Source organism: Patagioenas fasciata, chromosome 27, assembly GCF_037038585.1.
Source record: "Patagioenas fasciata isolate bPatFas1 chromosome 27, bPatFas1.hap1, whole genome shotgun sequence".
Lineage (NCBI taxonomy): Eukaryota > Metazoa > Chordata > Aves > Columbiformes > Columbidae > Patagioenas > Patagioenas fasciata.
The window spans coordinates 6,109,996-6,134,377 of NC_092546.1; the positions used below are offsets into that span (position 1 = coordinate 6,109,996).

A 24,382-nucleotide genomic window follows, 5' to 3' on the forward strand; every position below is an offset into this window, starting at 1 on the left:
GCGATCTCCCCTTGCAATAGCGATCACCCCTGGCAATAGCGATCACCCCTGGCAATAGCGATCACCCCTGGCAATAGCGATCTCCCCTTGCAATAGCGATCACCCCTGGCAATAGCGATCACCCCTGGCAATAGCGATCACCCCTTGCAATAGCGATCACCCCTGGCAATAGCGATCACCCCTGGCAATAGCGATCACCCCTTGCAATAGCGATCACCCCTGGCAATAGCGATCTCCCCTTGCAATAGCGATCACCCCTGGCAATAGCGATCTCCCCTTGCAATAGCGATCACCCCTGGCAATAGCGATCACCCCTGGCAATAGCCATCACCCCTGGCAATAGCGATCACCCCTGGCAATAGCGATCACCCCTGGCAATAGCGATCACCCCTTGCAATAGCGATCACCCCTGGCAATAGCCATCACCCCTCGCTCCAGGAAACCGCGGGGGCAAAGAGGAATTAGGGTTTGATTTCTCTGAAGTCCACAAGAGCTCGGTTGGTATCAGAGACAGCTGCTCCTCAGCCCTGGGCAGCTGCTCCAGCTGGCGGACGGTGAGTTGTCCTCAGCTAAAGGAGATTCTCTCCTCCTGCGCAGCGTCTGACGCGGTTTGGGGGTCACCAAGGAGGCTCAGACACCCTGGAAAAGCAATGAGGAATAGCAGTGCGAGGTCTGGCCGAGCCTCGGCAGCCTCTCCACGGCACCCGGAGACACAGCAACCCCTCCGCGACACCCAGCGCCAGTTTTGTGCCTTTGCTCAATTTGGCATCTCGGCATCCCCCGAGAAACGAGCCCGTGCCGGGAGAGGCCACGCCGAAACGTTTGGAAGGACAGGTTTGTTTCTCATCGCTCTCGTGGTAAGAGGCCTCCAGCAAAGAGCCGGAGTCCCGCTGAGCTCCACGGGTGTCCCCAGCAGCAGGGACAGCAGAGGGGGCCGGCCCCGCCATCCCACGCTGGGAGGCACTAGGTGGCATCAGCACCGCACGCGAATCCTGGACCAGCAGCACCATCCAGCCCCGCGCTGAGGAAACGGCTCCTGGGGTTTGTCGGGGATGCGGTGTCAGTGGAGCAGGCGTTGGGCTCTTTCCCAAGTGACAGAATGAGAGGAAACGTCCCGCAGCCCCACCCGTGCGCCCCTCAAACACAAACCCTTCTGATACTTCAAGGACAAAAACATCACCCCCAAAGCGAAGCCAAAGGAAACGCTTTTCCTTGGTAACGTTCTCCTTTTCCCATTGAGAACCTTCGGAACATCCCCCGCCGGGCGGCTCCCACGGGGTGCCGGCAGCACCCAGGGGAACAGACGCGCTTGGGGATCAAGCCCAGCTCAGGTCTCTCTGCTGATCAGTCCTGAGCTCAAGCTTTACTGGCGACACCAGGACTCAGCCCAGCAAGCACATCGGTGCCACATTTAAGCTCCGCTTTAGCTCCTAAACTTGGTCCCCCTGGCTGGACCCGGCTCGCTCGGGGACTTTATTGGACTTTAGTGTCATCCCAGCCCTCGAACAGCGGACTCGGGATGAAACAACCACCAGAATCGTGATTTCCTGCCGATCGCAAACCTGTTGGCGAAAAAACAAAATACCAAGGCTTTAGGAGTTGATACTAACTTTATTATACAATATTTAAAAAAGTCATTTCTCCACCTGTCCCCTTGTAGCTTGCATTGTGCTGCAGCTGATTTGCTGAAACCGCAATAAGTGCTTACGTTCCAGAAGGACAAGCCATTTCATTTGAAAAACAAGCAGCACATTGAACGACAGCAGATTTGCTAAAACCGGCAGCCTTAGCATCGCTTACTCCAAAGCCACCGTGCGATCGGCGTCGCCGTCGTGACGTGGAGCCAAACAGAACAGGCGGTGAACACCCCGACACCAACACCCGCGCACAGAGCCCAGCGAGGCCACGCGGAGCCAAGCAGAAGGGAATAAAAAGCCCCAATTCAATCGACTTCATACAAATACCAAACTAATTCTGAATCTCAGGTATTTCCGATGTAACTGTGTCGTGATTCCAACCCAGCAGCTCCTTTCCCCCGGCCACGCGCGGGACAAACAAGCGGCACTGGGTCTTTGTTTGCGGAGGGACGGTGTCCCTGCTGCGCTCGGTGTCGCCCGTCCCCGGGCAGCTGGGACACGGTCGGGGGATCGGGGTTTATCCGCAGTTTCCTGCTCTCTCCGGGCTCGGCGCAGCCCGCAGAGCGAGGTTTTTATGGCACAAAGGTATCTGAACTTTCCTGAAGCTGTGAAACGCGGTTCCAGTCTCAGGATCAGTGATCACTGCCCGCAGCACACGGCCCCGAGAGGCTCAGGGTCCGGCCTCGTGTCACGGGGACGTGAAGGGGAACTCGACCGTCTCTCTCCCTCCTCCAAAAGGCTCAAGAATAACCACCCAGCCCCCGCTCCTGGTTTTCTCCTGTTTGCCTCCATCATGGTAGCTCAATAACACAATAAGTGACCTTGAGATTCTTCCAAAGAGATCCCAACGCTATACACAATGTACTAAAATCAAGCAGCAGTCCCATCGCTATAATACAAATGTAGGCGGAAAGGCATACGCTGCCCGTAAATTAAGAGTACCCTTGAGCAACCTAAGAGCAGCCTCTTCCAGCCCAACGCTTTGTGACCCACAGCCAACGCCCTCCTCGCAGCGCCGCCTGCTTCCCAGCGCCGTCCCCAGCGCCGTCCCCACCAGAGGTCACGTTACGATTCTTCTATTTTACAACACAACGGAGCATTTACAAGCAGCCAAGAAGAGACGCGTTTCCGACCCAGCGGCCGAGAGAAGTACCAGATGCGCAGGAGGCCACTGAATTAACGTTGATCCAACCCTACGACGAACGATCCCTCCGGGAAAGGAGCTTCCCGTCCTCCCCTTCCAGCTCCAGCCCAACCCGGCGTCTCCAAACAGGCACCAGTGACACCCAAGCGAGGGATCCTGGCGTCCCCATGGCGAAGACCTCGGGCAGCAGAGACCGAAGCGCTGGCCGCGGGCTGAGCGTGAAGGATTCTCCAGGAGCAAGAGCTGGGCTTCCTGAGTGACCTTCACGACTTTTCTGTATTCTCTGGTTTAGCGAGTGTCTTCAACTGTGTTGAGAAAGTTAAACCTGACGTAAAACGACGTCCTCAGCACCAGTACCGTCCCTCGCCCTTGGCCCGATGGAGGAAGGATGAGCGGAATATCTTCACACATGGTACTGGGTGTAAGGAACGGCTCCATGAACCTTCCCTCGTTCAGTGAGCCGAGTGTGGCAAATCCAGCGGACTCAGGGCCAACCAATACCAACGGCCTTGACAGCCAGACCCAGACGAGGGGCCGACGTCTATAGAAAAGATCTTCTATTCCCACAGCTGTGGTCACTGCGATTTCAAACGTCATCAGAGCGAGGACGTGCTGGGAAGGGTTTATTCTGGGAGGTCTCATCCTCCCGGCAGGACTCAGGGTTACCTGTGAGACCAAAACGCGACCAAAACGCCCCAACCCAACCCCAACTTGGGCCGTGCAGGTGCCCGCTGCCATTGCTGCTCCTCTTCGGTCAGCGCTTCACTAAAGTCCCAACGTTTCAATGGCTCTTTTGTTATTTTTTTTAAATTAAGAGGCCAATACCAGAACATCGGAGCCCAACGTGTGATTGATTCCCTTGGTCGTTACCGCTCAGACGGGCGATGATCAGTGACGGGCGATGATCGGTGACGAGCCGCTCTCTGCCCATTCCCTTCCATGAATGGTCCCCAGCATTGGAATCGGCCGATATCGATTGCCCCCCGATCCACAACAGGTCCAGACCAGAACATTGAAGCAGGTTTAGGGGTGCGTAGTATTAAAAACATCCTTAAGAAACACTGAGGTAGACTGCACCAGAACAGGACGAGAACAACCCCACCGCATCCACCTGCCAGGGTTTGACGGGTACAAACGTACGCGTTCTGCGTGTTTAAGAACACAAACGGTTTGCTGTTTTTTTCTTTTTACAGTGTTTTATATATTAAAATAAATAAAAATTCTACTAAGAAAACCTTGTCTTCCTTAGAAAAGCGTGAGAACGCGTCTCCTCTCCCGCAGCGCAGGACAGAGCTGCTCAACAGTCACTGCTTCGTAAAGCAGAAGAAGTGTAAACGAGGCCGTTAGGAACCGCAGGTTCTCACGCACGTCGGGGCTGTTCTCCGGTAGCTCTGCGAGCAGCCCGTGCCCTCCGCTTCCGTCCCCACCGCCGAGCCCTCGTCCTCCAGCTCGAGCTCCCGGCCCATTCCACGCCATCCATGGGTTCCAGGGAGGAACTGGCAGCATCGCCCGGGCCGGAATCAGCACCACACGCAGCCCGACGTCCTCACCCCCGGCAGGGCAGAAGCTCCTTTTCTGCTGTTGTAGAGCACAAAAGAGCCCTCGGGCTCCTCCCGGAGGAGGACTGAGCATCCCCTTCCCTTTTAACACCACTCCCGTAGGACACGGGCCCGCTACATGGGTTATATCACCATTTCTCCCCACCAGTGCGCTCCATCGCCACAGGACGCGTTGGACGTTTCGCAGCTTTTCTCCAGCATCTGGCGCGGATCGGCTCCGTCATCTTCGCGAACAGCAGCACAACGAGGCGCAGTCCAGGAGACGCAAAGTTGACGTCCTGACAGGTCCTGGGAAATTCACGGGAATTTCGGGAGCAGCACGGCCGGAGCAGCAGCAGGGGGGTAACACGGTCACGGTCGTTTCCTGCCCCCTAGGCAGAGCCCAGAGCTCCGCTCCCATGCTCTCCCTCCTTCACATCGGCTCTAGCGTCTCTTTTTCGGTCCGAAGTTCTCGCCCGTCCCCGCCGGCTGTGTCTGCGATGCGGGAGCGAAGGGGCTCGGGACCGGGATGTTCTGGTGTCTTTCAGCCCCTCAAACCCAGCCAAATCCCAATTACTTGATCTCGGGGCCTCGGCTGGAGCCAGCGGACCCCACCGGATAAATCATGAAACTGGATCACAGAGCCTTGTCAAATATAAACTTAACGTGTGCTTCAGAGCTCCTAAAAGGGTAATGGGGCTAAAATTAGTTCATTCTGAAATCTTTGGACCACTTTAAGACCAAACAATCCCACAAATTCTCCCCTCCCCGAAAGGATCATAAACAGTCAATAATTTATATGAAGTTAAAATTTAAACTAAAGACATTTTTAAATATGTTACAACAAACAATATATATACTCAATGCTGTAAGGACAGAACACTCCGTATCTCAGGTCAGGGGACTCCTACTCCGTTTGGTCTTGAAAGTACCCACAAATCTCAGATTTCTGCTCCTTTTGGCTCCTGGCACGTTTCCCTCGTTTGTTAATGAGAGAAAACCTACTCAAGAGTCCTTAGTACAAAAATAATCTGTTTAGGATTCAGTCACTCCAGGGAAACGGGAAACAAAGATAAGGACACACTTCCGAGAAGAGGAAAGCTCCTGTGAGAACGTACAAAACCTATGTACAAACACCAGAGAGGTGCATATTTCGCCATACATATACACCCCACTTATAGATAGCGCACACACGCGCGCGCACACACACACACGCACGCACCCCCGGGATTTAACCCTTGAAAAAGTACAAAAGCAGCAGCTATTGGTCAATCTGAGGATCTGGCGCGTCCGAGCCAGGTGTTGAACCCTTTTGCCGTGGTGAAGAGGATGCCCAGAGGCCGGAGTTCTCCTGGGAACGCAGGTTTGTTCCGCACCGTTACGCTGTAGCTCAGATACCAGCGGATTTCACGTCCGTTTGGTTTTCTTGTTGTTGGCAAACGTGGATGCGCCTCCTTCAGTCGAACTCAACACGGTCGCATCCTGTTTTGAAACCATGGTTACAGAGGGACAGCAGCCATGGAAACCTCTTCCATTTGTGTTCACAGATAATCCACTGACAACCAGTCAACTTGGCAAAAAACCAAAAAAGGTATTAATCATAAGATGATTAAAACTCTGCAGAGTCTGTAGATGTGTGTCATACACGGCGGCAGCAATACCGAGAGTCCTGAGATTTGTGGAGGGGGGAAAAGCAGAAACAACCCTTGGGCTGGACAGGGGGCGTTAGGAAGGGCTTGACCTGGGCATGGAGAGAATGCGCCCGTTCTTCTTGCCACCGTTCATGTGAGTGTACGGGATGTGCTCCTCGTAGTTCCCCTTGAGAGCCATGGAGGGGCCGTTGTCCCTGCCCAGGGCTTTGTCCCTCTGCGAGTACGAGGAGGGGTCGAGGGGAATGCTCTCCATGTTCTCAAAGTCCATCTCGTACTCCTCGGTCTCCAGAGGTTTGTTCTCCTCGCTGTAGAAGAAGGAGACCTCGTGGAAGCTGGGGTGCAAGTCGTCCTTCAGCATCTCGATGATCTCGATGAAGGTGGGGCGCATCTTGGGGTTGTACTGCCAGCACATCTGCATCAGGCTGTGCCTAAATCGGACAAACCAGGCTCAGGGGAGGAAGAAGAGGGTTTCGCACAATCCGCGATCGGTATCTGCAACCCCCGCCCACACTGCTCCTCCGATACTCCGAGCTGTTTGTTCTCCTTCCAGCCTCCGTATCTGCCCGTGGATCCTGACACTCCTTTTTCCCTATTTCTGCCTAGATCAAGAATCCCTTCCAATTCCTTCAATTGTTCTTAACTCGGCTCCTGAAGGAAGCGGGGCTGCGGTTCACACGCCCCGTGTGTGCGCACGCTCTTACAGCCGGGGCACGATCCCTTAACTCATCTGATTTTAATTTTAACTCGGCCTGGGAGATAACAAAGCTCCTCAGACTCGAGGAAAACAGGAGGCCGTGCGGAGGACAGAGGTCCCGCCAACACCCGCCCCGCAGAGCGGCTGCGCACGAGGTCGCGCGCTATCGGACAGCGGGGAGAAAGAAATCCACCCACAAGCAGAGTTCCAAACCGGAGTCTGGGAGCCAAGCGCCCAGGGCAGCAGCTGCTCCAGAGGGGCGCTCACAGAACAGCTCTGCCCTCGGGCCCTGCAGAGCCGCTCTGGGCAGACGCAGGCCGGGGTTCCCAGAACCCCCCACCACCTGCGTTTGCCCATCCCAACGCCCCAGCTCAGCTTAAACGCTTCCTAATGGGGTTCTGTTTAATTACTCTGGCAGAAGCAGCTCAGGGAGCACCTGGGAAGCTGCGGTGCTGGCAGAGCTGGGGACACGGTCACCCCCAGGCACTAAACCTCACCAGTTTAATAACCCTTCAGCCCAGCGCAGGAGAGCATCAGGCTCCTTTTGCCATCGCCACAAGGGGTTTTTCACTCTTGGCCCTCTTGTCTCTCTCCCTGACCCTGCCTGGCCTTGTACTTTAACTGAGGTAACACGTCTGCAACAGAAGCAACAAGGCCTCAGCCACTTGAAGCAGCTCTCGGCCCAGCGCGGTGTCCTCCTGCTCTCCCTCCTCCTGCTCTCCCTCCTCCTGCTCTCCCTCCTCCTGCTCTCCCTCCTCCTGCTCTCCCTCCTCCTGCTCTCCCTCCTCATCAGCCACAAGCGGCATTTCTGAAAACCAGCGGGAAAAAGTGGCTGTGATTCTCAGGGCTGTTTACGCGGCGCGGAGAGATGAATGGCAGAAGCCCTCAGAGAGCCGGGATTAACGAGCCGCTCTCCAGGCTCCGCAGCCACGCGGCCGTGGCTCCTGGCCAAGCCTTGCCACGTCACACCAGCCAACTGCCACCCCGTAGTGCGGAGCGGAGGAAAAACACGATCTTTGGGCAACTGGTACAGCGCTTGGGGGTTTGTTTAAGCTTTGCCTGTGCTTAAAACGTGGTTTAATTTCCCTTCTAGTGCAACAGGCTAGCTCAGGTCTTCAATTCCTGGATCACTATGGATGTGCTGGTGAGGAGGCTCAACTAAAATCAGTTTAGCTCCTCCCCAGCAGAGAAGGGGTGGAGAGGTGCCTTGTGTCACCAGCTGAGGAGCGTGGCCGGGGCAGTTGTCCCCGTGTCACCTACAGCCCCTCGGGGCAGTTGTCCCCGTGTCACTTACAGCCCCTCGGGTCAGTTGTCCCCGTGTCACTTACAGCCCCTCGGGGCAGTTGTCCCCGTGTCACTTACAGCCCCTCGGGGCAGTTGTCCCCGTGTCACTTACAGCCTCTCGGGGCAGTTGTCCCCGTGTCACTTACAGCCCCTCGGGGCAGTTGTCCCCGTGTCACTTACAGCCTCTCGGGGCAGTTGTCCCCGTGTCACTTACAGCCCCTCGGGGCAGTTGTCCCCGTGTCACTTACAGCCTCTCGGGGCAGTTGTCCCCGTGTCACTTACAGCCCCTCGGGGCAGTTGTTCCCGTGTCACTTACAGCCTCTCGGGGCAGTTGTCCCCGTGTCACTTACAGCCCCTCGGGGCAGTTGTCCCCGTGTCACTTACAGCCTCTCGGGGCAGTTGTCTGGCTGGTCCAGGTACCCTCCGTCCATCACGAACTTCAGCACCTGCTCGTTGGAGAGCCCCTGGTACGGCTGCTCCGCTAAACTGCTTATTTCCCAGAGGACAACACCGAATGACCTAAGAAACAGAGAAGAAAACATCCTGGAGAGCTACAAGCGACAGTATTTTGGAGAATATACACTAAAGATGAGCACTATATTGTTAAGAAGAGGATTTCCAAACAGTCACAGAAACCCAGAGTGTCAGGGGTTGGAAGGGACCTGGAAAGCTCATCCAGTGCAATCCCCCCATGGAGCTGGAGCACTTCTGTCTGTACTCTAAGCCAGCAACTCACAGTTTAGACCAGGTGTGTTAAAACTGAGCTCAAATCCGTCTGGGATCGCAGAGTCTGACTTACCACACGTCGGAATACGTAGTGAACACCCCGTCCTTCAGCGACTCGGGCGCCATCCACCGCACCGGCAGCAGCCCCTTGCCCCCTTTGCGGTAATAATCCGTCTCGTAGATGTCTCTGGTCATGCCGAAGTCTGAGGGAAGCAATGGGGATGCGTTACACGTCTCTCCTTCGCTAACTCCACCGCGCATCATCTCCAGATGAACGTTCCCTTCCCTCGACCTCAGGGTATTTTCACGCCCCCGGGTTTCCCGTGCCCGGCGCGCAGCGATCTGCCACCTTGTGAGGAGGACTCTAAACACTTCCCTTTTCTCTACGTTTTTCCTACAGAGCTGTGATAGAGGTACATTACGTTTTTTAGTAACAGCTTCTCTTCCAAACATTATTTCTATTCATCCCTTCTACGTGAAACAGAGCTCTCTTTGCCCTGAAATGCCGCTGCCTTGGCTTGGAGTCCAAGGAGGTGTGAAAAACCACCCGGCTGTGGGGTTTGGGTTTATTTTTACACGTTGTATTTGCTTATTTCTAAAAGGGTCTGGCTTCAAAACTAGATCTTGTGGAAGATAAACGGCTCTTAAAAGGCACCTGACCTAACAACAGGATTATCAGCCCCTGGTTTGTTGTACCCAACACTTTCTTTATCGTAATTCTCATGAAATTAAACAACAGTGATGTAACCCCAGGCAGCTCAGGCTGGAAAGGCAATAAACGTTTTGGAATGAGGTTTGAGAATGGAGAGGGTGAGAAGAAGCTGCTCCGCCTCTAAGGGAGATGATTTTCTTACTAAAATCCATACAATTATTTCACAAGGGAGAAAGAGAGCAAAGTTTGCTGCGTTTCCAAAGGGAGCCACTGAAAATCCCCCGTGTTTGCTGCACCCGTCTTGGCCTTTGCAGCCAACACGACCCCCGGGATCCTCTTCTGACCGCACCTACGCACCTCCGATTTTCACGGTGAAGTCCTCCGCGACCATGCAGTTGCGCGCCGCCAGGTCCCTGTGGACGAACTTCTTGGCGTTCAGGTAGGCCATGCCGTCGGCGATCTCCGCGGCCATCTGGATCATCTCGCGCAGCGTGGGCGGGGGACGGCCGGGGTTGTTCTGCAAGGAATACAGAAGGTTAGAAGCCGCATCGAGGGACTCCGCGGCACAACGGGCTCTGTCTCCTGTCCCTACCTCGGCGTCAGGTCTCAGAGAGCGAAGGTAACTCTTCAAATCTCCATGTGCCATTAACTCCATGACCACCAGAGTCGGTTGCCCTTTGGAGACCACCCCGAGGAGGCGAACCTGGAAAACAAGCAAGAAATCCCCTCAAGGTTGTGTCCAACCACACTGGACCATGGGAAAAGGGGGACATGGCAAAGCCAACACCCCCGACCCGGAGCTCAGGACAGCACCGCAGAGCCCTGACACGCCGAGAACTTCTGTAAGATGCTTTTTGTAAAATATGAAATGCAACTGAGCTGTCGTAAGCCTAAGATGCATTTAAGGCCACCCTAAAGATGACCTTAACCCATACGATCGATTCAATTCCATTCCATGAACAGAATCCAATTCAATTCCACAAAATTCAACCCCAATCATTTCAGTTCCGCGAAAGCCAGGACACAAACTGGGATTAGATACCCCACCCCGGCCTTAAATCTTGATGCTTACACTACCAAAGCACCCACCCAAGGCTCTTTTTGATCAAGTGCTTTTGCAAGGCGAACGCCAAGCTTTAAAAGCACCGAGGACCTATTAGCTATGCCATGGCGCTCGCTCATTACCACGTGATGGCAGCTGAAGCCTTTCATGACGGACGCCTCGTTGAGGAACTCGATGCGCTCGCGCAGGCTGGCCGACTCGTTGACGGTTTTCACGGCCACGCGGGTCTCGGGCTCCCCCTTGACGATGTCCTTGGCGATGCCCTCGTAGACCATCCCGAAGGAGCCCTGGCCCAGCTCCCGCAGCAGCGTGATCTTGTCCCGCGGAACCTCCCACTCGTCGGGGACGTACACTGTGGAGCAAAAGGAGACGTTTCTGAGTCGAGCAAGGACCTTTTGAGAGACATTTCAGCGCAGCCACGGGTAGAAATTGAAACAAAAAGACTAGAAAACTCCGTAAAGACAATGCCAGCCCCAGCCTGCGCTGCCTGGATGGCGACACGAGGAACGAAGCAGCGGATGAAGCGCTCACCATCGCTGGCGCTGAGATATTCGGGGTTGGAGGATGCGTAGAGTGGTCCAGTTGGTCCTTCGGTTTGCCTGGAAAAGAAAAGCCAACAAATTCTTCAGCAGGTTTGCAGCCTTTGACGCTTGAGAACCGCAGGTGGTTCTGTTAACTCCCAAAGCACCAGCAAACACACAGTCCCCGCTTCCAAAAGCACAAAACATTTCCCAAACTGATGTCGCAACCGTTATGTCAATTAGAAAATCAACACAGAGTTAATTCCGACAAATGAAATCAGATCTTTGAACACAAGCTTTGCTTGTTCTGGCGGAAACAGAAAATGGCACTCACCTCTTTTTCACGAGCACGTAAGCAGCTCCAATAATTCCAGCAATTATTATGGCAAAAATAATCGGAACAATGATAACAGCAATATTAGGCTGAGCATTCACTGAGAGAGAGAGAGAGAGAGAAGGAGGTGTCATCCAGGTCCAAAACCCAAGTCACTAAAATCGCCCCCCTGAATAAACCGAACAAACACGAAACTGGAGGCCATTTCAGACACAGAACGTGGGGCTGCAGCTCTGGAAGAGAAGTCACACATTTCCACGCCATTGCAGTTCCTTGAAAGCAGATGTATTGCTAAATACTTTATGAGCCCCTATGGCTCCCTGTGTGCTCCTTGCTAAACCCCCACCTCCCAAAAGTAACCTGGGCCTCTATCAGGAAATAAGCATCGGAAACAAAATGAACTCACGGTAATCGGCCACGTAAAAATAGGTGGGCTCTGTCCAGGAGCCGTTCCCGGCCAGGGAGGTCGCGCGGATGCGGACGCTGTAGTTTCCCGGCTGCAGCCCCCGCAGCCTGCAGCCCTGCTCGCTGGCAAAGTGCTTGCGGGACACGCAGAAATGAGCTTCCTGCGGGAGGAGGAGGAGGAGGGAGCACAGAGGAAGGCTGCGTCACGGCACCGCCGCGACAGCGGCTCCGACAGCACCCGGGATCCCCACCTCGCCCCCCGGTCTGCAAAACGCACACCGATCGGGCTGTAAATGCACCCAAATTGGGTTTTCGGGTGCTCGGGTCTTTTCCAATGGAGCGGTTTGCCCTGGATTTGTGTTTTACACCGGAGCTCAGCCCTGAAACCGGAGCTGGGCCTGGCAAGGCCGCGCGGCTCCGCGTTCTGCCCACGAGCTCGCCCCTTCCGCAGCTTCTCTGCGCAACCCAAATTGAGACGCGTGCTTGCTGCGAAATAAAGCTCCTGCAAAAACTGCATGTGGGGAGCTGGCAAATTAGATTCACTTGTTTGGCAAACAGGCGCCGCAGAGGCAGATTTTTATTTCTCCATGTTGCCACAAACCTCCAGGGGACACAAATCCACCAGCAGAGGTTTCTGTCACGTCGGTGCGTACACAAGAAAGCAGCCGGGACAGAAAACCACACGCCCAAGGACGATTAAAGGCTGAGCTCCAGGCGGAGTTAAGGGACAAGCACAAACTCTCACCTCCGTCTCCCCAAGACGCCCGTAATTCACCTCGTACAGCACAATGAGGCCGTTGGGCTCCTTCGGCTCCTGCCACTTCAAGTGCACGCTGTTCTTTTCAACCACTTCATGCGTAACCGGCCCGACGATGTCATCAGCCTTGGCTGGAACCGAGGATTCATTACTTTATTTCATGTCTTGGGCCAAATTAAAGAATTCACCTATCACCCTTTTCTACCCGGACACAAGGAGAGCGCCGCCCCGCACGACGCGTCCGTATTCCCACTCGCTGCCATAGGAAAAGCGGCGCTTTACAAAGAGCCGTTAACCCCGCGCTCAGGAGGATGACTGAGTACCTTCGGGCATGGTCCTGGCGCTGACGTAGGCTGCCACGCTGCACCGCGACTCCTGGGCGTCGTGGTTGCAGGCGTGGAGCTCGATGCGGTACCCGGTGAAATGGCGCAGCCCCGAGATCACCAGCGACTCCTTGGACTTGACCTTTTCAAACGGTTTGTGCTCCTCCGCGTTCTCAGACGCTGCCGAGTTGTTCGGGGAGGAGGGGACGGTGGGAATCACCACGGTGGCGTTTGCCACCGAGCCGAGGTCCCTGCGCTTTCTTGACGGCCTGTTAAGCAACACGGGTTAGGGTTTTATTTGCTGTGTTCAATATGAAGGTGCCCAGCTGCAAAGGGAGAGGTCAAACGGGAGGGCTCAGAGCGCCCCGGAAAATTCAAATTCAATGCAATAAAGAAATTCTGGATTAAAAAAAAAAACCCAAAATGCGCAATCTGCCTCACCCCTGTAATGCTTAGAAAATTATACACCCTGAGGCTCCTTCTCTGCACAACTTCATACAGGGAAAAACACGAAAATAAATCAAAGTCTGAAGTATTTGCTTGAGAATTTGAGCTATTCCAGACCCCCTCGGGTTCCCTCTCGGGTTCCCCGGCCGGTGCTGCCCTGTGTTGGTTTAATGGGAGCAAACGACGTCGCGTCGCAGCCCCCGGGCCGGTGACCTTCGCCGTGCCGCGTGTCCCCAGCGCCACAAACCCACGTCTGCAAAGCACGAGGCCAGTGCCCAGCGCCCCTCTGCCGCTCGGAACCCTAAGGCTGAGTCTAAACGGATAACCAGGTGGTTTGAACCTTCTCCCGAGAGACCAAAACTGTTGCGCTCTTTGCAACAGATGCATTGAAAACTCACGGATCCGGATTATTCGTGGGGTGGTTTTAGTAACCAAATAGCACCTCTGAAATTATCGCGCTTCAGTCTGAACAGTCAGGTTCTTGCAGTTGTAAAACCAGCCCTGGTGCCATCAGCCAACCTTAAATCCAGTTTTGTCAGTAAAGAAACACAATCAATTCAGCCCAATTAAGAGCCATTCGCAAACGTCATTTTCATGGGTGGGAAAAAGAAAGCAGCGGTATCAAACCCAAACTCCTTGCTCTAGCGCTTCGTGTCCTGCCGCACATTTGCCACAGAGAGCCCCAGGTTGGGAACCGACCGGCGCGGTGAATCGGCAGCAGCGCTTTGTTACGCTAGAGGAATTACCGTCGTTTTAAAAGCGGGCCGTGTATTTCAAGGGGATGATGCGGAGCTATTCAAGGGTACAAAGAGCGACCTGAGCTGAACCCCTGCTTGAGGCGTCTCCAGCCTCTAAAAATGTCCCGTGCTGCTGGAGCAGATCCGAGCTGAACTTTCCGCTGCCGCCCCCGCCGGGCAAATCATCGGCCAAACGTGGCTCCAACGGGCACTGCGCAGCTCGGGTCCCGTCTGCCGCCCCAGCGCCCTGCCCTGTCATTACTGCTCCTCCCACAGCCAACGCAACGAGGCAGAAAAGCCCATTTTAAGGTTTCCTCAACTCAGGTTGAATGCAATCGTGGACGTTTTTGCCATCCACCTGATGAAAAGATCAACGGCACGCAAAGCGGCGGGTTCAGCAGAGCACATTCCTGACTTTAGTTGTCTCTAATTACTAATTAACTCGTTATCTCTGACGGAGCATTGTTGTGAACAGTGTCCCCAACAATGGGGCAGAGTTCAGAGACCCAGGTCCCAGGTTGGGAGGAATCTTGACAGTCAACCAGGGCCTTTTTTGGGCTTCAGTTACGCGCCACCGTTTGCAAAGTGTGGGCTCCTCGGCCTTCGGGGAAATCTGTGCTTCACAATTAAAACAGTGATTTGACCACTGATGCAACAGAGTGAAACGCAGGAATAACTTCTCCCCTCTCGAGTAACAGTGAGCAAGAAAAAGCTTTTGAAGCTGTAAATCCCGATCTTCATGGATTTATTACCCTGGACTTGCAGCAATATTCTTGCCAAATTCTCTGTACTTTCAAATACTTCCCGTAGCTGTTCCAGTGCAACTTTCCTTACGGGCACTTCAGGAACTCCTGCGGGATTCCCAGGTTCCGGTCCCTTCTCCCGTGACAACGTGAGAACTCATGACACGCAGCACGGCCCGCGCGGGGATTTCAGACACGGCTCACCCAGTTTAAGCCGAGCTTTTCCACACCCCTGCCAAGAGCAGAGGAGCAGCCGGCCCATCTCCCCTGGTAAGAGCCCCTGTATATCTGCGCACAGTTAACTGGGTTAACTGGGAACTAAGAATCAACAAAGTCGCTTTTAACGGGAGTCATTTCCCAGATCCTGTCCGCTCTGTAGCCCACTAATACTGCCAGGGCACAAGCGTGCGTACAGACAGACAGATGAGGAACTGCTTCTTCTGCAGCAGTGGTGGAGGCTCCACACACCCCGAAGAGCAGCCATTTAGCTCCTTTCTGCCCCTCAGGACTTTTCTGGACATCCCTCCATGGTTCGCACAGAATCCCGGGCTGGCTGAGCTCGGGAGGCACCTCTGGAGGCTGCACGAGCCACCTCCAGCGATGGAGACTCCACAACCTCCCGGGCAACGCGCAACCACCCGCCTGCTCCAACCTGCGCGGAACCCGCTCCGAGGCACGAGCAGGTAACACAGGAGAGGAGAAACAAAGCATCAGCTTCCGATGGCCACTTTGTTCAGCCGCGCAGGGAGGTGACGAGGCGCAAAGCCAGCCCTGAGCTCCGCCTGGCTACGGCGAGGATTTAGAAACTTCTAGTTTGCTTTGCCAGAGCAAGTTAATCCCCGAGACTTGCGATGGTGTCTCCCGGAGAAGCTACTGGACCGTGTAGATGGGGAAGGAACCGCTGCTGTGGTTCCCAGCGGGGGTTTCTCAGCGCGTTGGGTGAGATGGGAGCTGGACTGAGGCCCATCTGCGGCAAAACCTCGTCCGGATGGGAAAGCACACAGGGATGGGAGAGTTGTGAACAGCACGAGAGGAGAAGAGTGGAAAAGGAGGAGACACGACCTAAGGGGAATAACTTCTCAGCCGCTCTGTCCTCTGCACCTCTGCCCTCTCCTGTTCCGCACCGGCCTCAGCTCGGAGGTTCCTTCTCAGCACCTCTGAAGCTCAGCTCAGAGGTTCCTTCTCAGCACCTCTGAAGCTCAGCTCGGAGGTTCCTGAGCAGGCAAAGGCACAGCGTTGCCAGGAAAATCCATTCTGGTCTACGCTGTCACAGCCTGGAGCCCGTCAGAAACGACACGCAGGACAAGAGTCGGCAGGAAAGTATCTTTAGTGCTGACCGATAACGGCGAGAGGGACGGTACGGAAAGGATTAGCCCAGGGGAAGAGGAGGTTTCTTCCTTAGCAGACTGACAAGGTGGCACATCCTGGTGATTGCTTTCTTCCTAAAATACATACCCCAGAAACCGGCCTGAGAAGCATCCCGGGCTGGCTGCGCAGTAACATTGAAGAAAGAGAACAAAAAAGCAATGAGATTGTCACAGTTTGCTGCCTAAGTCAAGAGGTGTTTGGCGCTCATACGCGGTTTGGTTCTCCGCTGCTCTGAACACGTGTCCTGGCACCGCTCTGCACGCCGAAACTCATCCTGATGGGCACCAGCAGCAAAGAAACGGCAAAAGGAGAGGATGTGCGCGAGGTGAGGGCTGCAGGCAGCAGATCAGGCTGGCGGGGGGCACACCGGCTATTAATGCACCCCCTAGGCAAAGACACCCAGCGCATTAATGTGGCTTTTGTGAAGCACCTGAAAATAAATGTTGGTTAGGTAAGGGCAGTAAGCAGAGAATGAACGGAGAGAACAAACGCGTGCCGGCGGTGAGGGTGACTCCCTGGAGGCTCCAGCGCCCCCCGCGTGGGTGCGCACGAGGCGTGGGGATGCTCAGGACAGGACAAAGCACCCGCAGCACCCGCGCTCCTCCTGCATCGGAGGCGTTTCCCAGCTGAGCCCAGGGAAGAGCGCACACAGCCCGCTGCGGACAAGCTGCGCCACGGCCAACCTCCCTTCCTTCTTTTCTTTGCAAACCAGACCACAACGTTTGAGGAAAGAAAAGAAAACAGGTACTTTTGGCACCACCCGAGTTTAAAGGGGCTGCGGGCCTGGAGCTGTTTGCTAAGGGTTCTCTCACTTCACTCTCAAGCTGAGGAGAATTCAGCGTCAGAGAATAAGAGCAGAATCTTCCAAAGCTGCAATAACACCAGCGGTAGGTGCTCAGTTCCCAGTCTCCAACCTGCACACTCAGCTGGACCAGACGGGCTCAGCAGAGCCCACAGAGATGGGCAGTACGGCCACGTCCAGCCCCGTGCTCTGCTTTAATAACCAATTACATTCCCCTGCCCTGACCGTCTGGGCAGTACTGTTCGCTATCCATACCTGGGGACAAAAACCTCATTGTGAAGATAGTTCTCAAACGTCTTGCGGAAAGCGGACTCTTCCAGCTCCTTTTGTATTTGAGAATCTGTCTTAGGACAGGAACAACACTCCCCGCTGACATCCTCGCTTTCACTCTGATTATACTTCTGAGGGTCTTCGGATTCAAAAGGAGGAGACCACGTCCTTGAGGGCAGTTTTAATCCTGTGGACAGAACCATTTTGGTGTCACTCACAGCTGACACAGCAGCAGATGTTGGATCCTACGAAGATCCAAGCCAAGAGTACACAAGATTCCTGGTGCATCCTGAGCTTCTGCACCCAGGGCGAAGCAGAGTTCCTGTTTTTCTGACAGGCCTTTGATTCCAAACTGTGCTGTTTCTGAAAGGGAGCTCAGAGTTCCACCCAGTCCAGCTCAGTTCAGGTAACACGGGGCTGCGGGTGAGATTCTGGGCGTGCTCAGCAGAACCGCGTTCCCAGAGAATCCCAAACCGGGCACAGGATGTCGTGCAAAAGCAACCTGGCCGCTGACCTCCAGAATCACTGATCTCTTCCCTTACTATCTCCACGGCTGCTATTAAACTTACTACTTGGTTTAAAAGGAACAAGTGCAGCAGGGAGATCCCCAAAGGCAAAAAAATACCCCATTACTTTGTAAATAAATGTTTTTGGAGAGCCTTTGGCAGAGCCACCTAATGTAACTGAGCACTGGGAGGACACAGCTGCGCCTCAGCCTGCCTGCTGAACAACAATCTTGAGAACAGCCAAACTGGGCACCCAGAGCGCGCCCAACACGTGTGAAAAACCTCCAGGCGATCCTGAGAAAGGCTGAAGGAGAAACACGCACCTTTTAAGCAGTAATCGAGCTCATAGAGCTCGCTGTCTTCTGCCTGCTGCTGCCAGAACACCAGGTAGTGCGTGATGTTGCCGTTGGGCTCGGAGGGCGGTTTCCACTTGAGGATGATTTGAGATGAAGAGTTGGAAACGGAGATGGGATCCAAGGGGACGGATGGAACTGCGGGGGAGGAGAAGAGACAGAGCCACGTCAGCCGCACCGCGGCGCTGCATGGAGCCAGGGACGGGCAGAGGACACCGGGACACCCAACAGGACACACCAGAGTGCCACAGAACCCTGGAGCAAGAGCTGCGCGCTGGCACCGCCTCCCCATGTGGCAAAGCACATTATTCCATTTGTAGGAATATCTCCCAACCTAAGCAGAGCAGCAAAAAGTTTCACAGACACGGGACTCTCAGGACTCTCAAACAGAAGACAATTTACATCTATTTTTCTTTTCCGCCCGCCAAGCAACATTAATTTAATGACACTGACCCGTAGCGTTGGTCTGAACGTAGATGATTTCACTCTTTGCACCGTAGGTTCTCCGTTCATCCGAGAAGGTGACGAGCGTTTTGACGAACACGGCGTACTGCGTCCACGGCTTCAGGCCCCTCAGAAGCCACCCGGGCTGGGCCTGGGCCTTGGGCTCGTTGGAGCGCGGCGGCGGATCCACGTCCACAACCGTCCAGCTGTTCGACCCACACGCATCCTGCCCATCAAACTCCGTCACGTTTTGGTAGGGACTTGAGGGAAAGAAAAGCCTCAAATTAACATAATTCAAGCTTTTAAAAACGTATCTGAAGACCTCACTGAAAGTTGTAATTTACCCTTTGGAGAAAGCAAAACTACCTCCTTGTGCGTATTCTGAAAACAACGTGCTTCTCAACCCAGATCGGGTACTGATCCCAGCAGCTCAATCCAGGCTCATTATGCTCAGCTTTACAAAAATCAGCTTGGTAACCTTGATTCTAAAAGGAAGTTTCCCACCTCAACAAGCAGAAATACCTCAACATCCCGTGGAGATAGCGGGAAGGTGATAAACTCCATGGCTGGATTATGTATGTCTAGAACAGTCGGAATAACCAACGTTTGGATTGCTGCTAAATGAGGAATTTTGACCGTACACGGGAACCTCAGTGGACACTTTATAGAGGGTGACAGTGGAAAGCGGGGTGTGGGAGCCTGGCAATCCCAGCGGGGATCACTTACGCTTCTTTGTAGAACAGCATGAACCCCAGCAGGTCCCGGAAATCGGGCGGCCAGTACGGCTCCCACTTCAGCAGGATCTTGTCGTGGGAAGTTCTGATAGAAGAAAACTTCAGCAATTCATTTTCGCCTGTAACGAATGCAACAACAGCTTTGTTAGCGCTAAAAAAGGAAGGTTTCTATCTCTGATTCTTTTGGTTTATTTTCTCCATGGATAAACGCGAGAGGAGCTGTTCATTAAAACCTTCCCTTCGATGCTACTCCTGCTTTAAGGCAAGGGCTGGACAGACGGAGCTCCGATGGGGTCTGCCCCTCTGCAGCAGAGGGAGGCAGAGCGCTCATTCTCCGGCCCCACAGCCACAACAAACACGGGCTCGTGAAAAACCGCTCGTGAAAAACTGGTCTTGAAACGTCAAACCAAACAAAAAGGCGCACACGTTGGCAAACCGCGGTTTGGGGCGGCCCCGCGCACAGCTCAGCAGCGCGGAGTTAGAAACGCGGCCACCTCCGGCTGCCTCGGCACCCAACCGCCCGCACGGAGCTCAAAAACCTCCGCGAGGGGCAACAAAAAGCTGCAAAAACCTCTCTGCTGTCATAGCGACTCCTTCGCACGGCCCCAGAGACGGCGCAAATCCTGCTTCTCTGCGGTGCTCGTTCCGTGCGCACTGTCACCTCATGACATGGGAAAAGAAGATCATGACTGTTAATCAGGTTCTGAGCACAAAGTCGCTGCCTGGCCTGAGCTTAAGTTGCGCCGAACTCTTCAGGAAGACGCAACGATAAACTCGGCCCTGAAAAACTCAGAGAGCAAAATTCTGAAGACCAAAGGATGGTGCTGGCTGATGGAGAAACAAACCACGCACCGGGGCCTTACCAAACGGACAAAGCCGGTCCCTGGAAAACCAAGGAGCAGGCCAAGAGAAATATTGTAATGTATTAATAGGAGAACAAGGCTAGCAAGGCAGAGGGGAAGGCGAACGACGCGTCTCGCTGCATCGCGAGTCTCTTACACGAGGCTTGGTCGCCGTTGGTCTTCAGGGCAATGTCGTTCCTCTCCTGCCGCCCCTTCGTCCCCGAGATCTCCTCCATCTTGTGGATCTCCGACAGGCACAGCTTGGGGTTGTAATGGAAGAAGAGTTTCCCCCGCGCGATGGTGAGGTTGTGCTTGCTCCAGTCCCAGAGCTGGCGGAGATTCTGGTTGTCCAAGGCGTAAAATGAGTAATTCCTGAAAGCAGAGAATGGAAATGTGGGTTGGGGGAGGACCCACTGAAAACTCCTTTTTTGTTTGTTTTCTTATGCACTAATCCAGACACCACGGCAAACTGAATGCGAACTATCTTCCCCGTAGGAACACTTGAAAACAACTCAGGAATTGTGCACCAATACAAATACCAGCAGGCCTGACAGCTCTGGCACACCTCAGACTTCCAAGTGCTAACACAAAATGGCTTTTGGAAGAACTCACCCTGCCTCCAGGGTTTCTCCTCTGATCAGATGGAGTTTACGAAAGAAAGAAAGAGAAACCAAGGCGTAAGAGCGGCGAATTTTCAGGTAACCCGAGATTTCTTCTATCAAGCCAAGATTCGCTTCTAGCTCCGCTGCTATGTTATCTACGGAGAGGAAACATCGGCTTTAGTTTTTTGATATCACAGACAGAAACACCGATATAGGAGCCCAACTGCACAGATAAATAGAACTGCTTCACATAGATTTGTAAGACCTTAAAAAACCAGCAAAAAGCCCCAAAGGAAGATCACGAGGGCCTTTCCTTTGCCGGTACTTCTCCCACCCGATCCGGGGAGCAGCGCCGCAGCCCCGGCGCGGTGTCCTGAGAACTCACTTCCTCCGCGGATGTTGATAACCAAGCTGCCGTTCACCACGGTGCAGCCGCGCAGCTCCTGGGCCGACGTCACCGAGTCGATGGTCTTCTCCTTGCCGTAGTCGCAGACCTTGGGGCAGGGCCCCGCGCAGGGCGTGCAGTGCAAGCTGCGCAACGACACAATCAGCGAGAGGCAGAACATCACCCGGGGCAGCCCCTGCAACTCTTACAAGCAGGGTGATCGAGTCAAAGTGACAACACAGCATGGGGTTCACTGGCCGGCCCTTGGGAACTCCAAATAACTGCTGATAATAATTTCAACTGTCGTTTCTACATTTTGAACGCTAATCGCTGAGTCCCTTCCTATGTAACCGCAACCAGAATGACTCTGACTGTTTGGAACAGTCCGTCCGCACCGAGGCTGCTCAGTGCTACACACACCAGGGGGTTCGCGATCAAGAAACCCCGGCCCAGTCTCCATCCATCCCAAGATCATTAATCAAACACGTATTTAACGAGCGGAGAGCCGGCCGCTCACTGGGAATCCTCCGCTCATAAAGCTGCTTTAAGAAAACACAAGCAACCCTGTGCTGTGGGGAAAGAATGATCCAAGGGCAGCACTCAGCTGCTTGCCCTGCTCGCACCACCTAAGAACAGGCTCCCGACTACTGCAGAGGAGTGAACGCTGCGGTCCGCCCCGCAGCCCGAGCCAGCGACGGCCGGTGCCGCACAAGCAGCGAGTCTACTGCTGGTTCATTCTTTCGAACAGCAAAACAGGAAACGGAATAAAAAGTCCCGTTAGAGCGAATTCCCCGAAATTCTGATGGCAGCGGCAAAGGCGGGCGAGCGCAAAGCTATCAATATTCATAGGAAACCTGACTCATCGCGATATACAATGTTATTGTGGGAACAAACAGCAAAGTTTGCAGTGATAAACAGCTTGGCAGCATAAATTATTTCATTCCTTTGTCGGGAAGCCCTGGGAATGGGCAGAACGGCCGTTCCCTGCCTTGGCTGCGCCGCCGTTGTTTGTTACCCGGTCCGTTCGCGTCTGGCACAGCGTGAACCCGCTCAATTAACGTTATTAGGGAGATGAGGACGGGCGTTCTGAGAACCATCCACTCCAACCACGCTCCGCTCTTTTCATTAGAAACCACTCTGCACTTTTCTGCTTAACGGCCGGGCTTTCGGGTCTGAGTTCTGCTCTGGCGGGAAGGGACGCGGGGTCACCAAAGCCTCGCCACTGCCCGTCTCCCTCGTCCCACTCGATCACAGGAAGATCCTCCCAGCTCCAGCACCCTCCTCTTCCTCATCCTCTCCCTCCACTTTCCCACTCCCACTTCTTCCAAACTTAGCGGAAACAAGGGAAGCAGATAATAACCCAGTAGGTAGACCTGGCTGCTTTTAACAGCTTTGAATTAGCGAGGTGTTACTTTGCAAATCATATTAAAGTCGACCAGGTAATTATCACAGCCACTCCAACACCAGAAACCTCTCTTAGTCTTGACACGAGACACAAATTCGCTGTTGGAGCGAGAGAAAAGCGCAGCACGCCAACGCTTTCCCCGCCTGCAGACGCGCGCACTTACTTGCTGGAGTTCATGATGTACCCCGAGGGGCACTCGTGAACACACTCGTTGTTGTGGATTACGTGACACCCCGACTCCCGCGCGTTTTTGCACTTGTTGTGCAGCTCCTGGCAGAAGCCGAAGGTGACGCAGCGCCAGCCCTCGAAGCGATAGTACCCGGGCGGGCAGGTGTCCACGCATCTGCCTTCCAGGTAGAAGTTGCGGCAAGCCACGCACTTCTCGGGGTCGTTGGGCTCCGTGCAGTCCCCGAGACACTCGCTGTGACAGCACTGACCGTCCGATGTGCAGCCCTGGGACTTGCAGGCAGGCGGGCAAACTGCGGAGAGAAAAGATAAGAGGCGACTGAGCAGCGCAGGACGAGCTCGTGGTGCACGGCCGGGAAGCACGAGCAACACCCCCTCGGCCGGCTCGCTTTGGCAACTGGCTTTTCAAAGAGGCACCCGCGAGCTGCCTCATTTTCACTTTTTAGTGTGAATTCCAAATGTTAATCATCTTTTTGAAGTGTGTTATCATTTGCTCTCACCGTTCATTAATGCTCGTCTTCAAAAGAAAAATAAACCCCCGAGTTTTTCTCTTCTTTTCTCTGGGTCCGGTGTGACAAGCTCTGGTGACCCCAGCATTCTGAGGCCCAGAAGCGATGGGACTCCAGAGCAAGAGCCTGGGACAGCCCGTTTCGGTTTATGCTGCAAATAACGCGCGTCCAACACTTTCACCAACCCTCCGGGTTCATCAGGATTTGCTTCCCATTACTTACCCACCCGTCACCCGTTTCCCCGAGGACGCTGCTGCCCAGGCACCCAACGTGAGCTCTCGGTGACCGTCCCTGCGAGTCCCACAAGAAGAGCACCCACGAGTGTTATTGCTCAAGGTTCTCACGGTTTACTTCTTAATTACGCATCACTTAGCGCCTCACAATACTTTTAATGAGCAGTTTGGGCTTTGAAATGGAACCCGAGGAGCAGCGTAGCTCCGAGCAAACACCTGGACGGGGCTGAGCGAGGAATGCTGGCCGGTGCCATTCAGCTCAACGAGCAGCGTGTGACCCGTATGGTGTGTAGGGCAGAACATCCCCCTTCGCACAGCCTGACCACGTATAAACTCTCAACTCTAAAGGTTTTGGGAGGATACCATTAAACTATTTCTGAACTGTGCTTATGTTTCTCTTTTTCCGGTTCTACGAGCTTTTGGTGTCTGACACAGAGCTCGAAGGAAGCGAAGCAGCCGAGGCAACGTCTCTTTCCATCAAGCAAAGACCAGAAAGTGTCGATCGTTATTTTGTGCACATCCTCGTTACCCAAGATCCCGAAGAGGGGCTGTCCCAACGTCACCAAAGCACGTGTGCTAGAACTATTGCGTTTTTCCCAAACGAGCACCTGGAAGTCGCACAGAAACCTCTCCAGGGTCTCTCCGCTACCACTTCTTGCAGTTCTTTCTGCAGCGTCCAGGTTGGGTGACTCCATGCGTATTTGGTTCTGGCTTTGTGTTTGCGGGTTTTTTGTCTTGGTTTGGTTTGGTTTGGAGGTGGGGGGTTGGTTGTGGTTCTCTGTGCCACATTACACTTCTATTGCAGGCCGGCGCTGTCCCTAAGGTGACACAACACCTAACACTTAACTCACCCCCCCGGACGGGGCAGAATCGGAGCCCACGCTGCGGTTCGAACTTCTCATCCCAGGGGTGAATAAATATTTAACCAGCTCGCGAGCGCGGCTCCAGAGAGCTGGAAACAACGCGTTTTCAGGAACCTTGCCGATCACAGATTCCAAGCGCCGGTTCTCCGCGCCGCTGAGGCCCCGCTTGGGGGACAAAAGGCAACGGAGTCAGCGCCAAGGAATTTCCACCTCTGGATCGCTC

The 24,382-nt window shown here is 54.2% G+C and overlaps 1 protein-coding gene across 2 annotated transcripts in view; it reads right to left on the minus strand.

The window, feature by feature from the left end:
- Nucleotides 1-1,591: 1,591 nt before the first annotated feature.
- Nucleotides 1,592-24,382, minus strand: part of INSR (insulin receptor) — a 43,113-nt gene continuing 20,322 nt past the window's right edge. For both annotated transcript variants that reach the window (XM_065858249.2, XM_071799671.1), the window contains exons 3-21: nucleotides 22,532-22,847; nucleotides 20,964-21,109; nucleotides 20,589-20,733; nucleotides 20,134-20,348; nucleotides 19,127-19,253; nucleotides 18,410-18,660; nucleotides 17,927-18,094; nucleotides 17,083-17,284; nucleotides 12,731-12,999; nucleotides 12,396-12,538; nucleotides 11,652-11,811; nucleotides 11,246-11,345; nucleotides 10,922-10,989; nucleotides 10,513-10,742; nucleotides 9,920-10,030; nucleotides 9,685-9,844; nucleotides 8,749-8,878; nucleotides 8,334-8,468; nucleotides 1,592-6,399 (exon numbers count right to left, since the gene is read on the minus strand). In XM_065858249.2, the coding sequence (XP_065714321.1) occupies nucleotides 6,045-6,399; nucleotides 8,334-8,468; nucleotides 8,749-8,878; nucleotides 9,685-9,844; nucleotides 9,920-10,030; nucleotides 10,513-10,742; nucleotides 10,922-10,989; nucleotides 11,246-11,345; nucleotides 11,652-11,811; nucleotides 12,396-12,538; nucleotides 12,731-12,999; nucleotides 17,083-17,284; nucleotides 17,927-18,094; nucleotides 18,410-18,660; nucleotides 19,127-19,253; nucleotides 20,134-20,348; nucleotides 20,589-20,733; nucleotides 20,964-21,109; nucleotides 22,532-22,847 (3,431 nt within the window). In that variant the 3' untranslated portion in view covers nucleotides 1,592-6,044. The remainder of the gene's footprint in view (nucleotides 6,400-8,333; nucleotides 8,469-8,748; nucleotides 8,879-9,684; nucleotides 9,845-9,919; nucleotides 10,031-10,512; nucleotides 10,743-10,921; nucleotides 10,990-11,245; nucleotides 11,346-11,651; nucleotides 11,812-12,395; nucleotides 12,539-12,730; nucleotides 13,000-17,082; nucleotides 17,285-17,926; nucleotides 18,095-18,409; nucleotides 18,661-19,126; nucleotides 19,254-20,133; nucleotides 20,349-20,588; nucleotides 20,734-20,963; nucleotides 21,110-22,531; nucleotides 22,848-24,382) is intronic.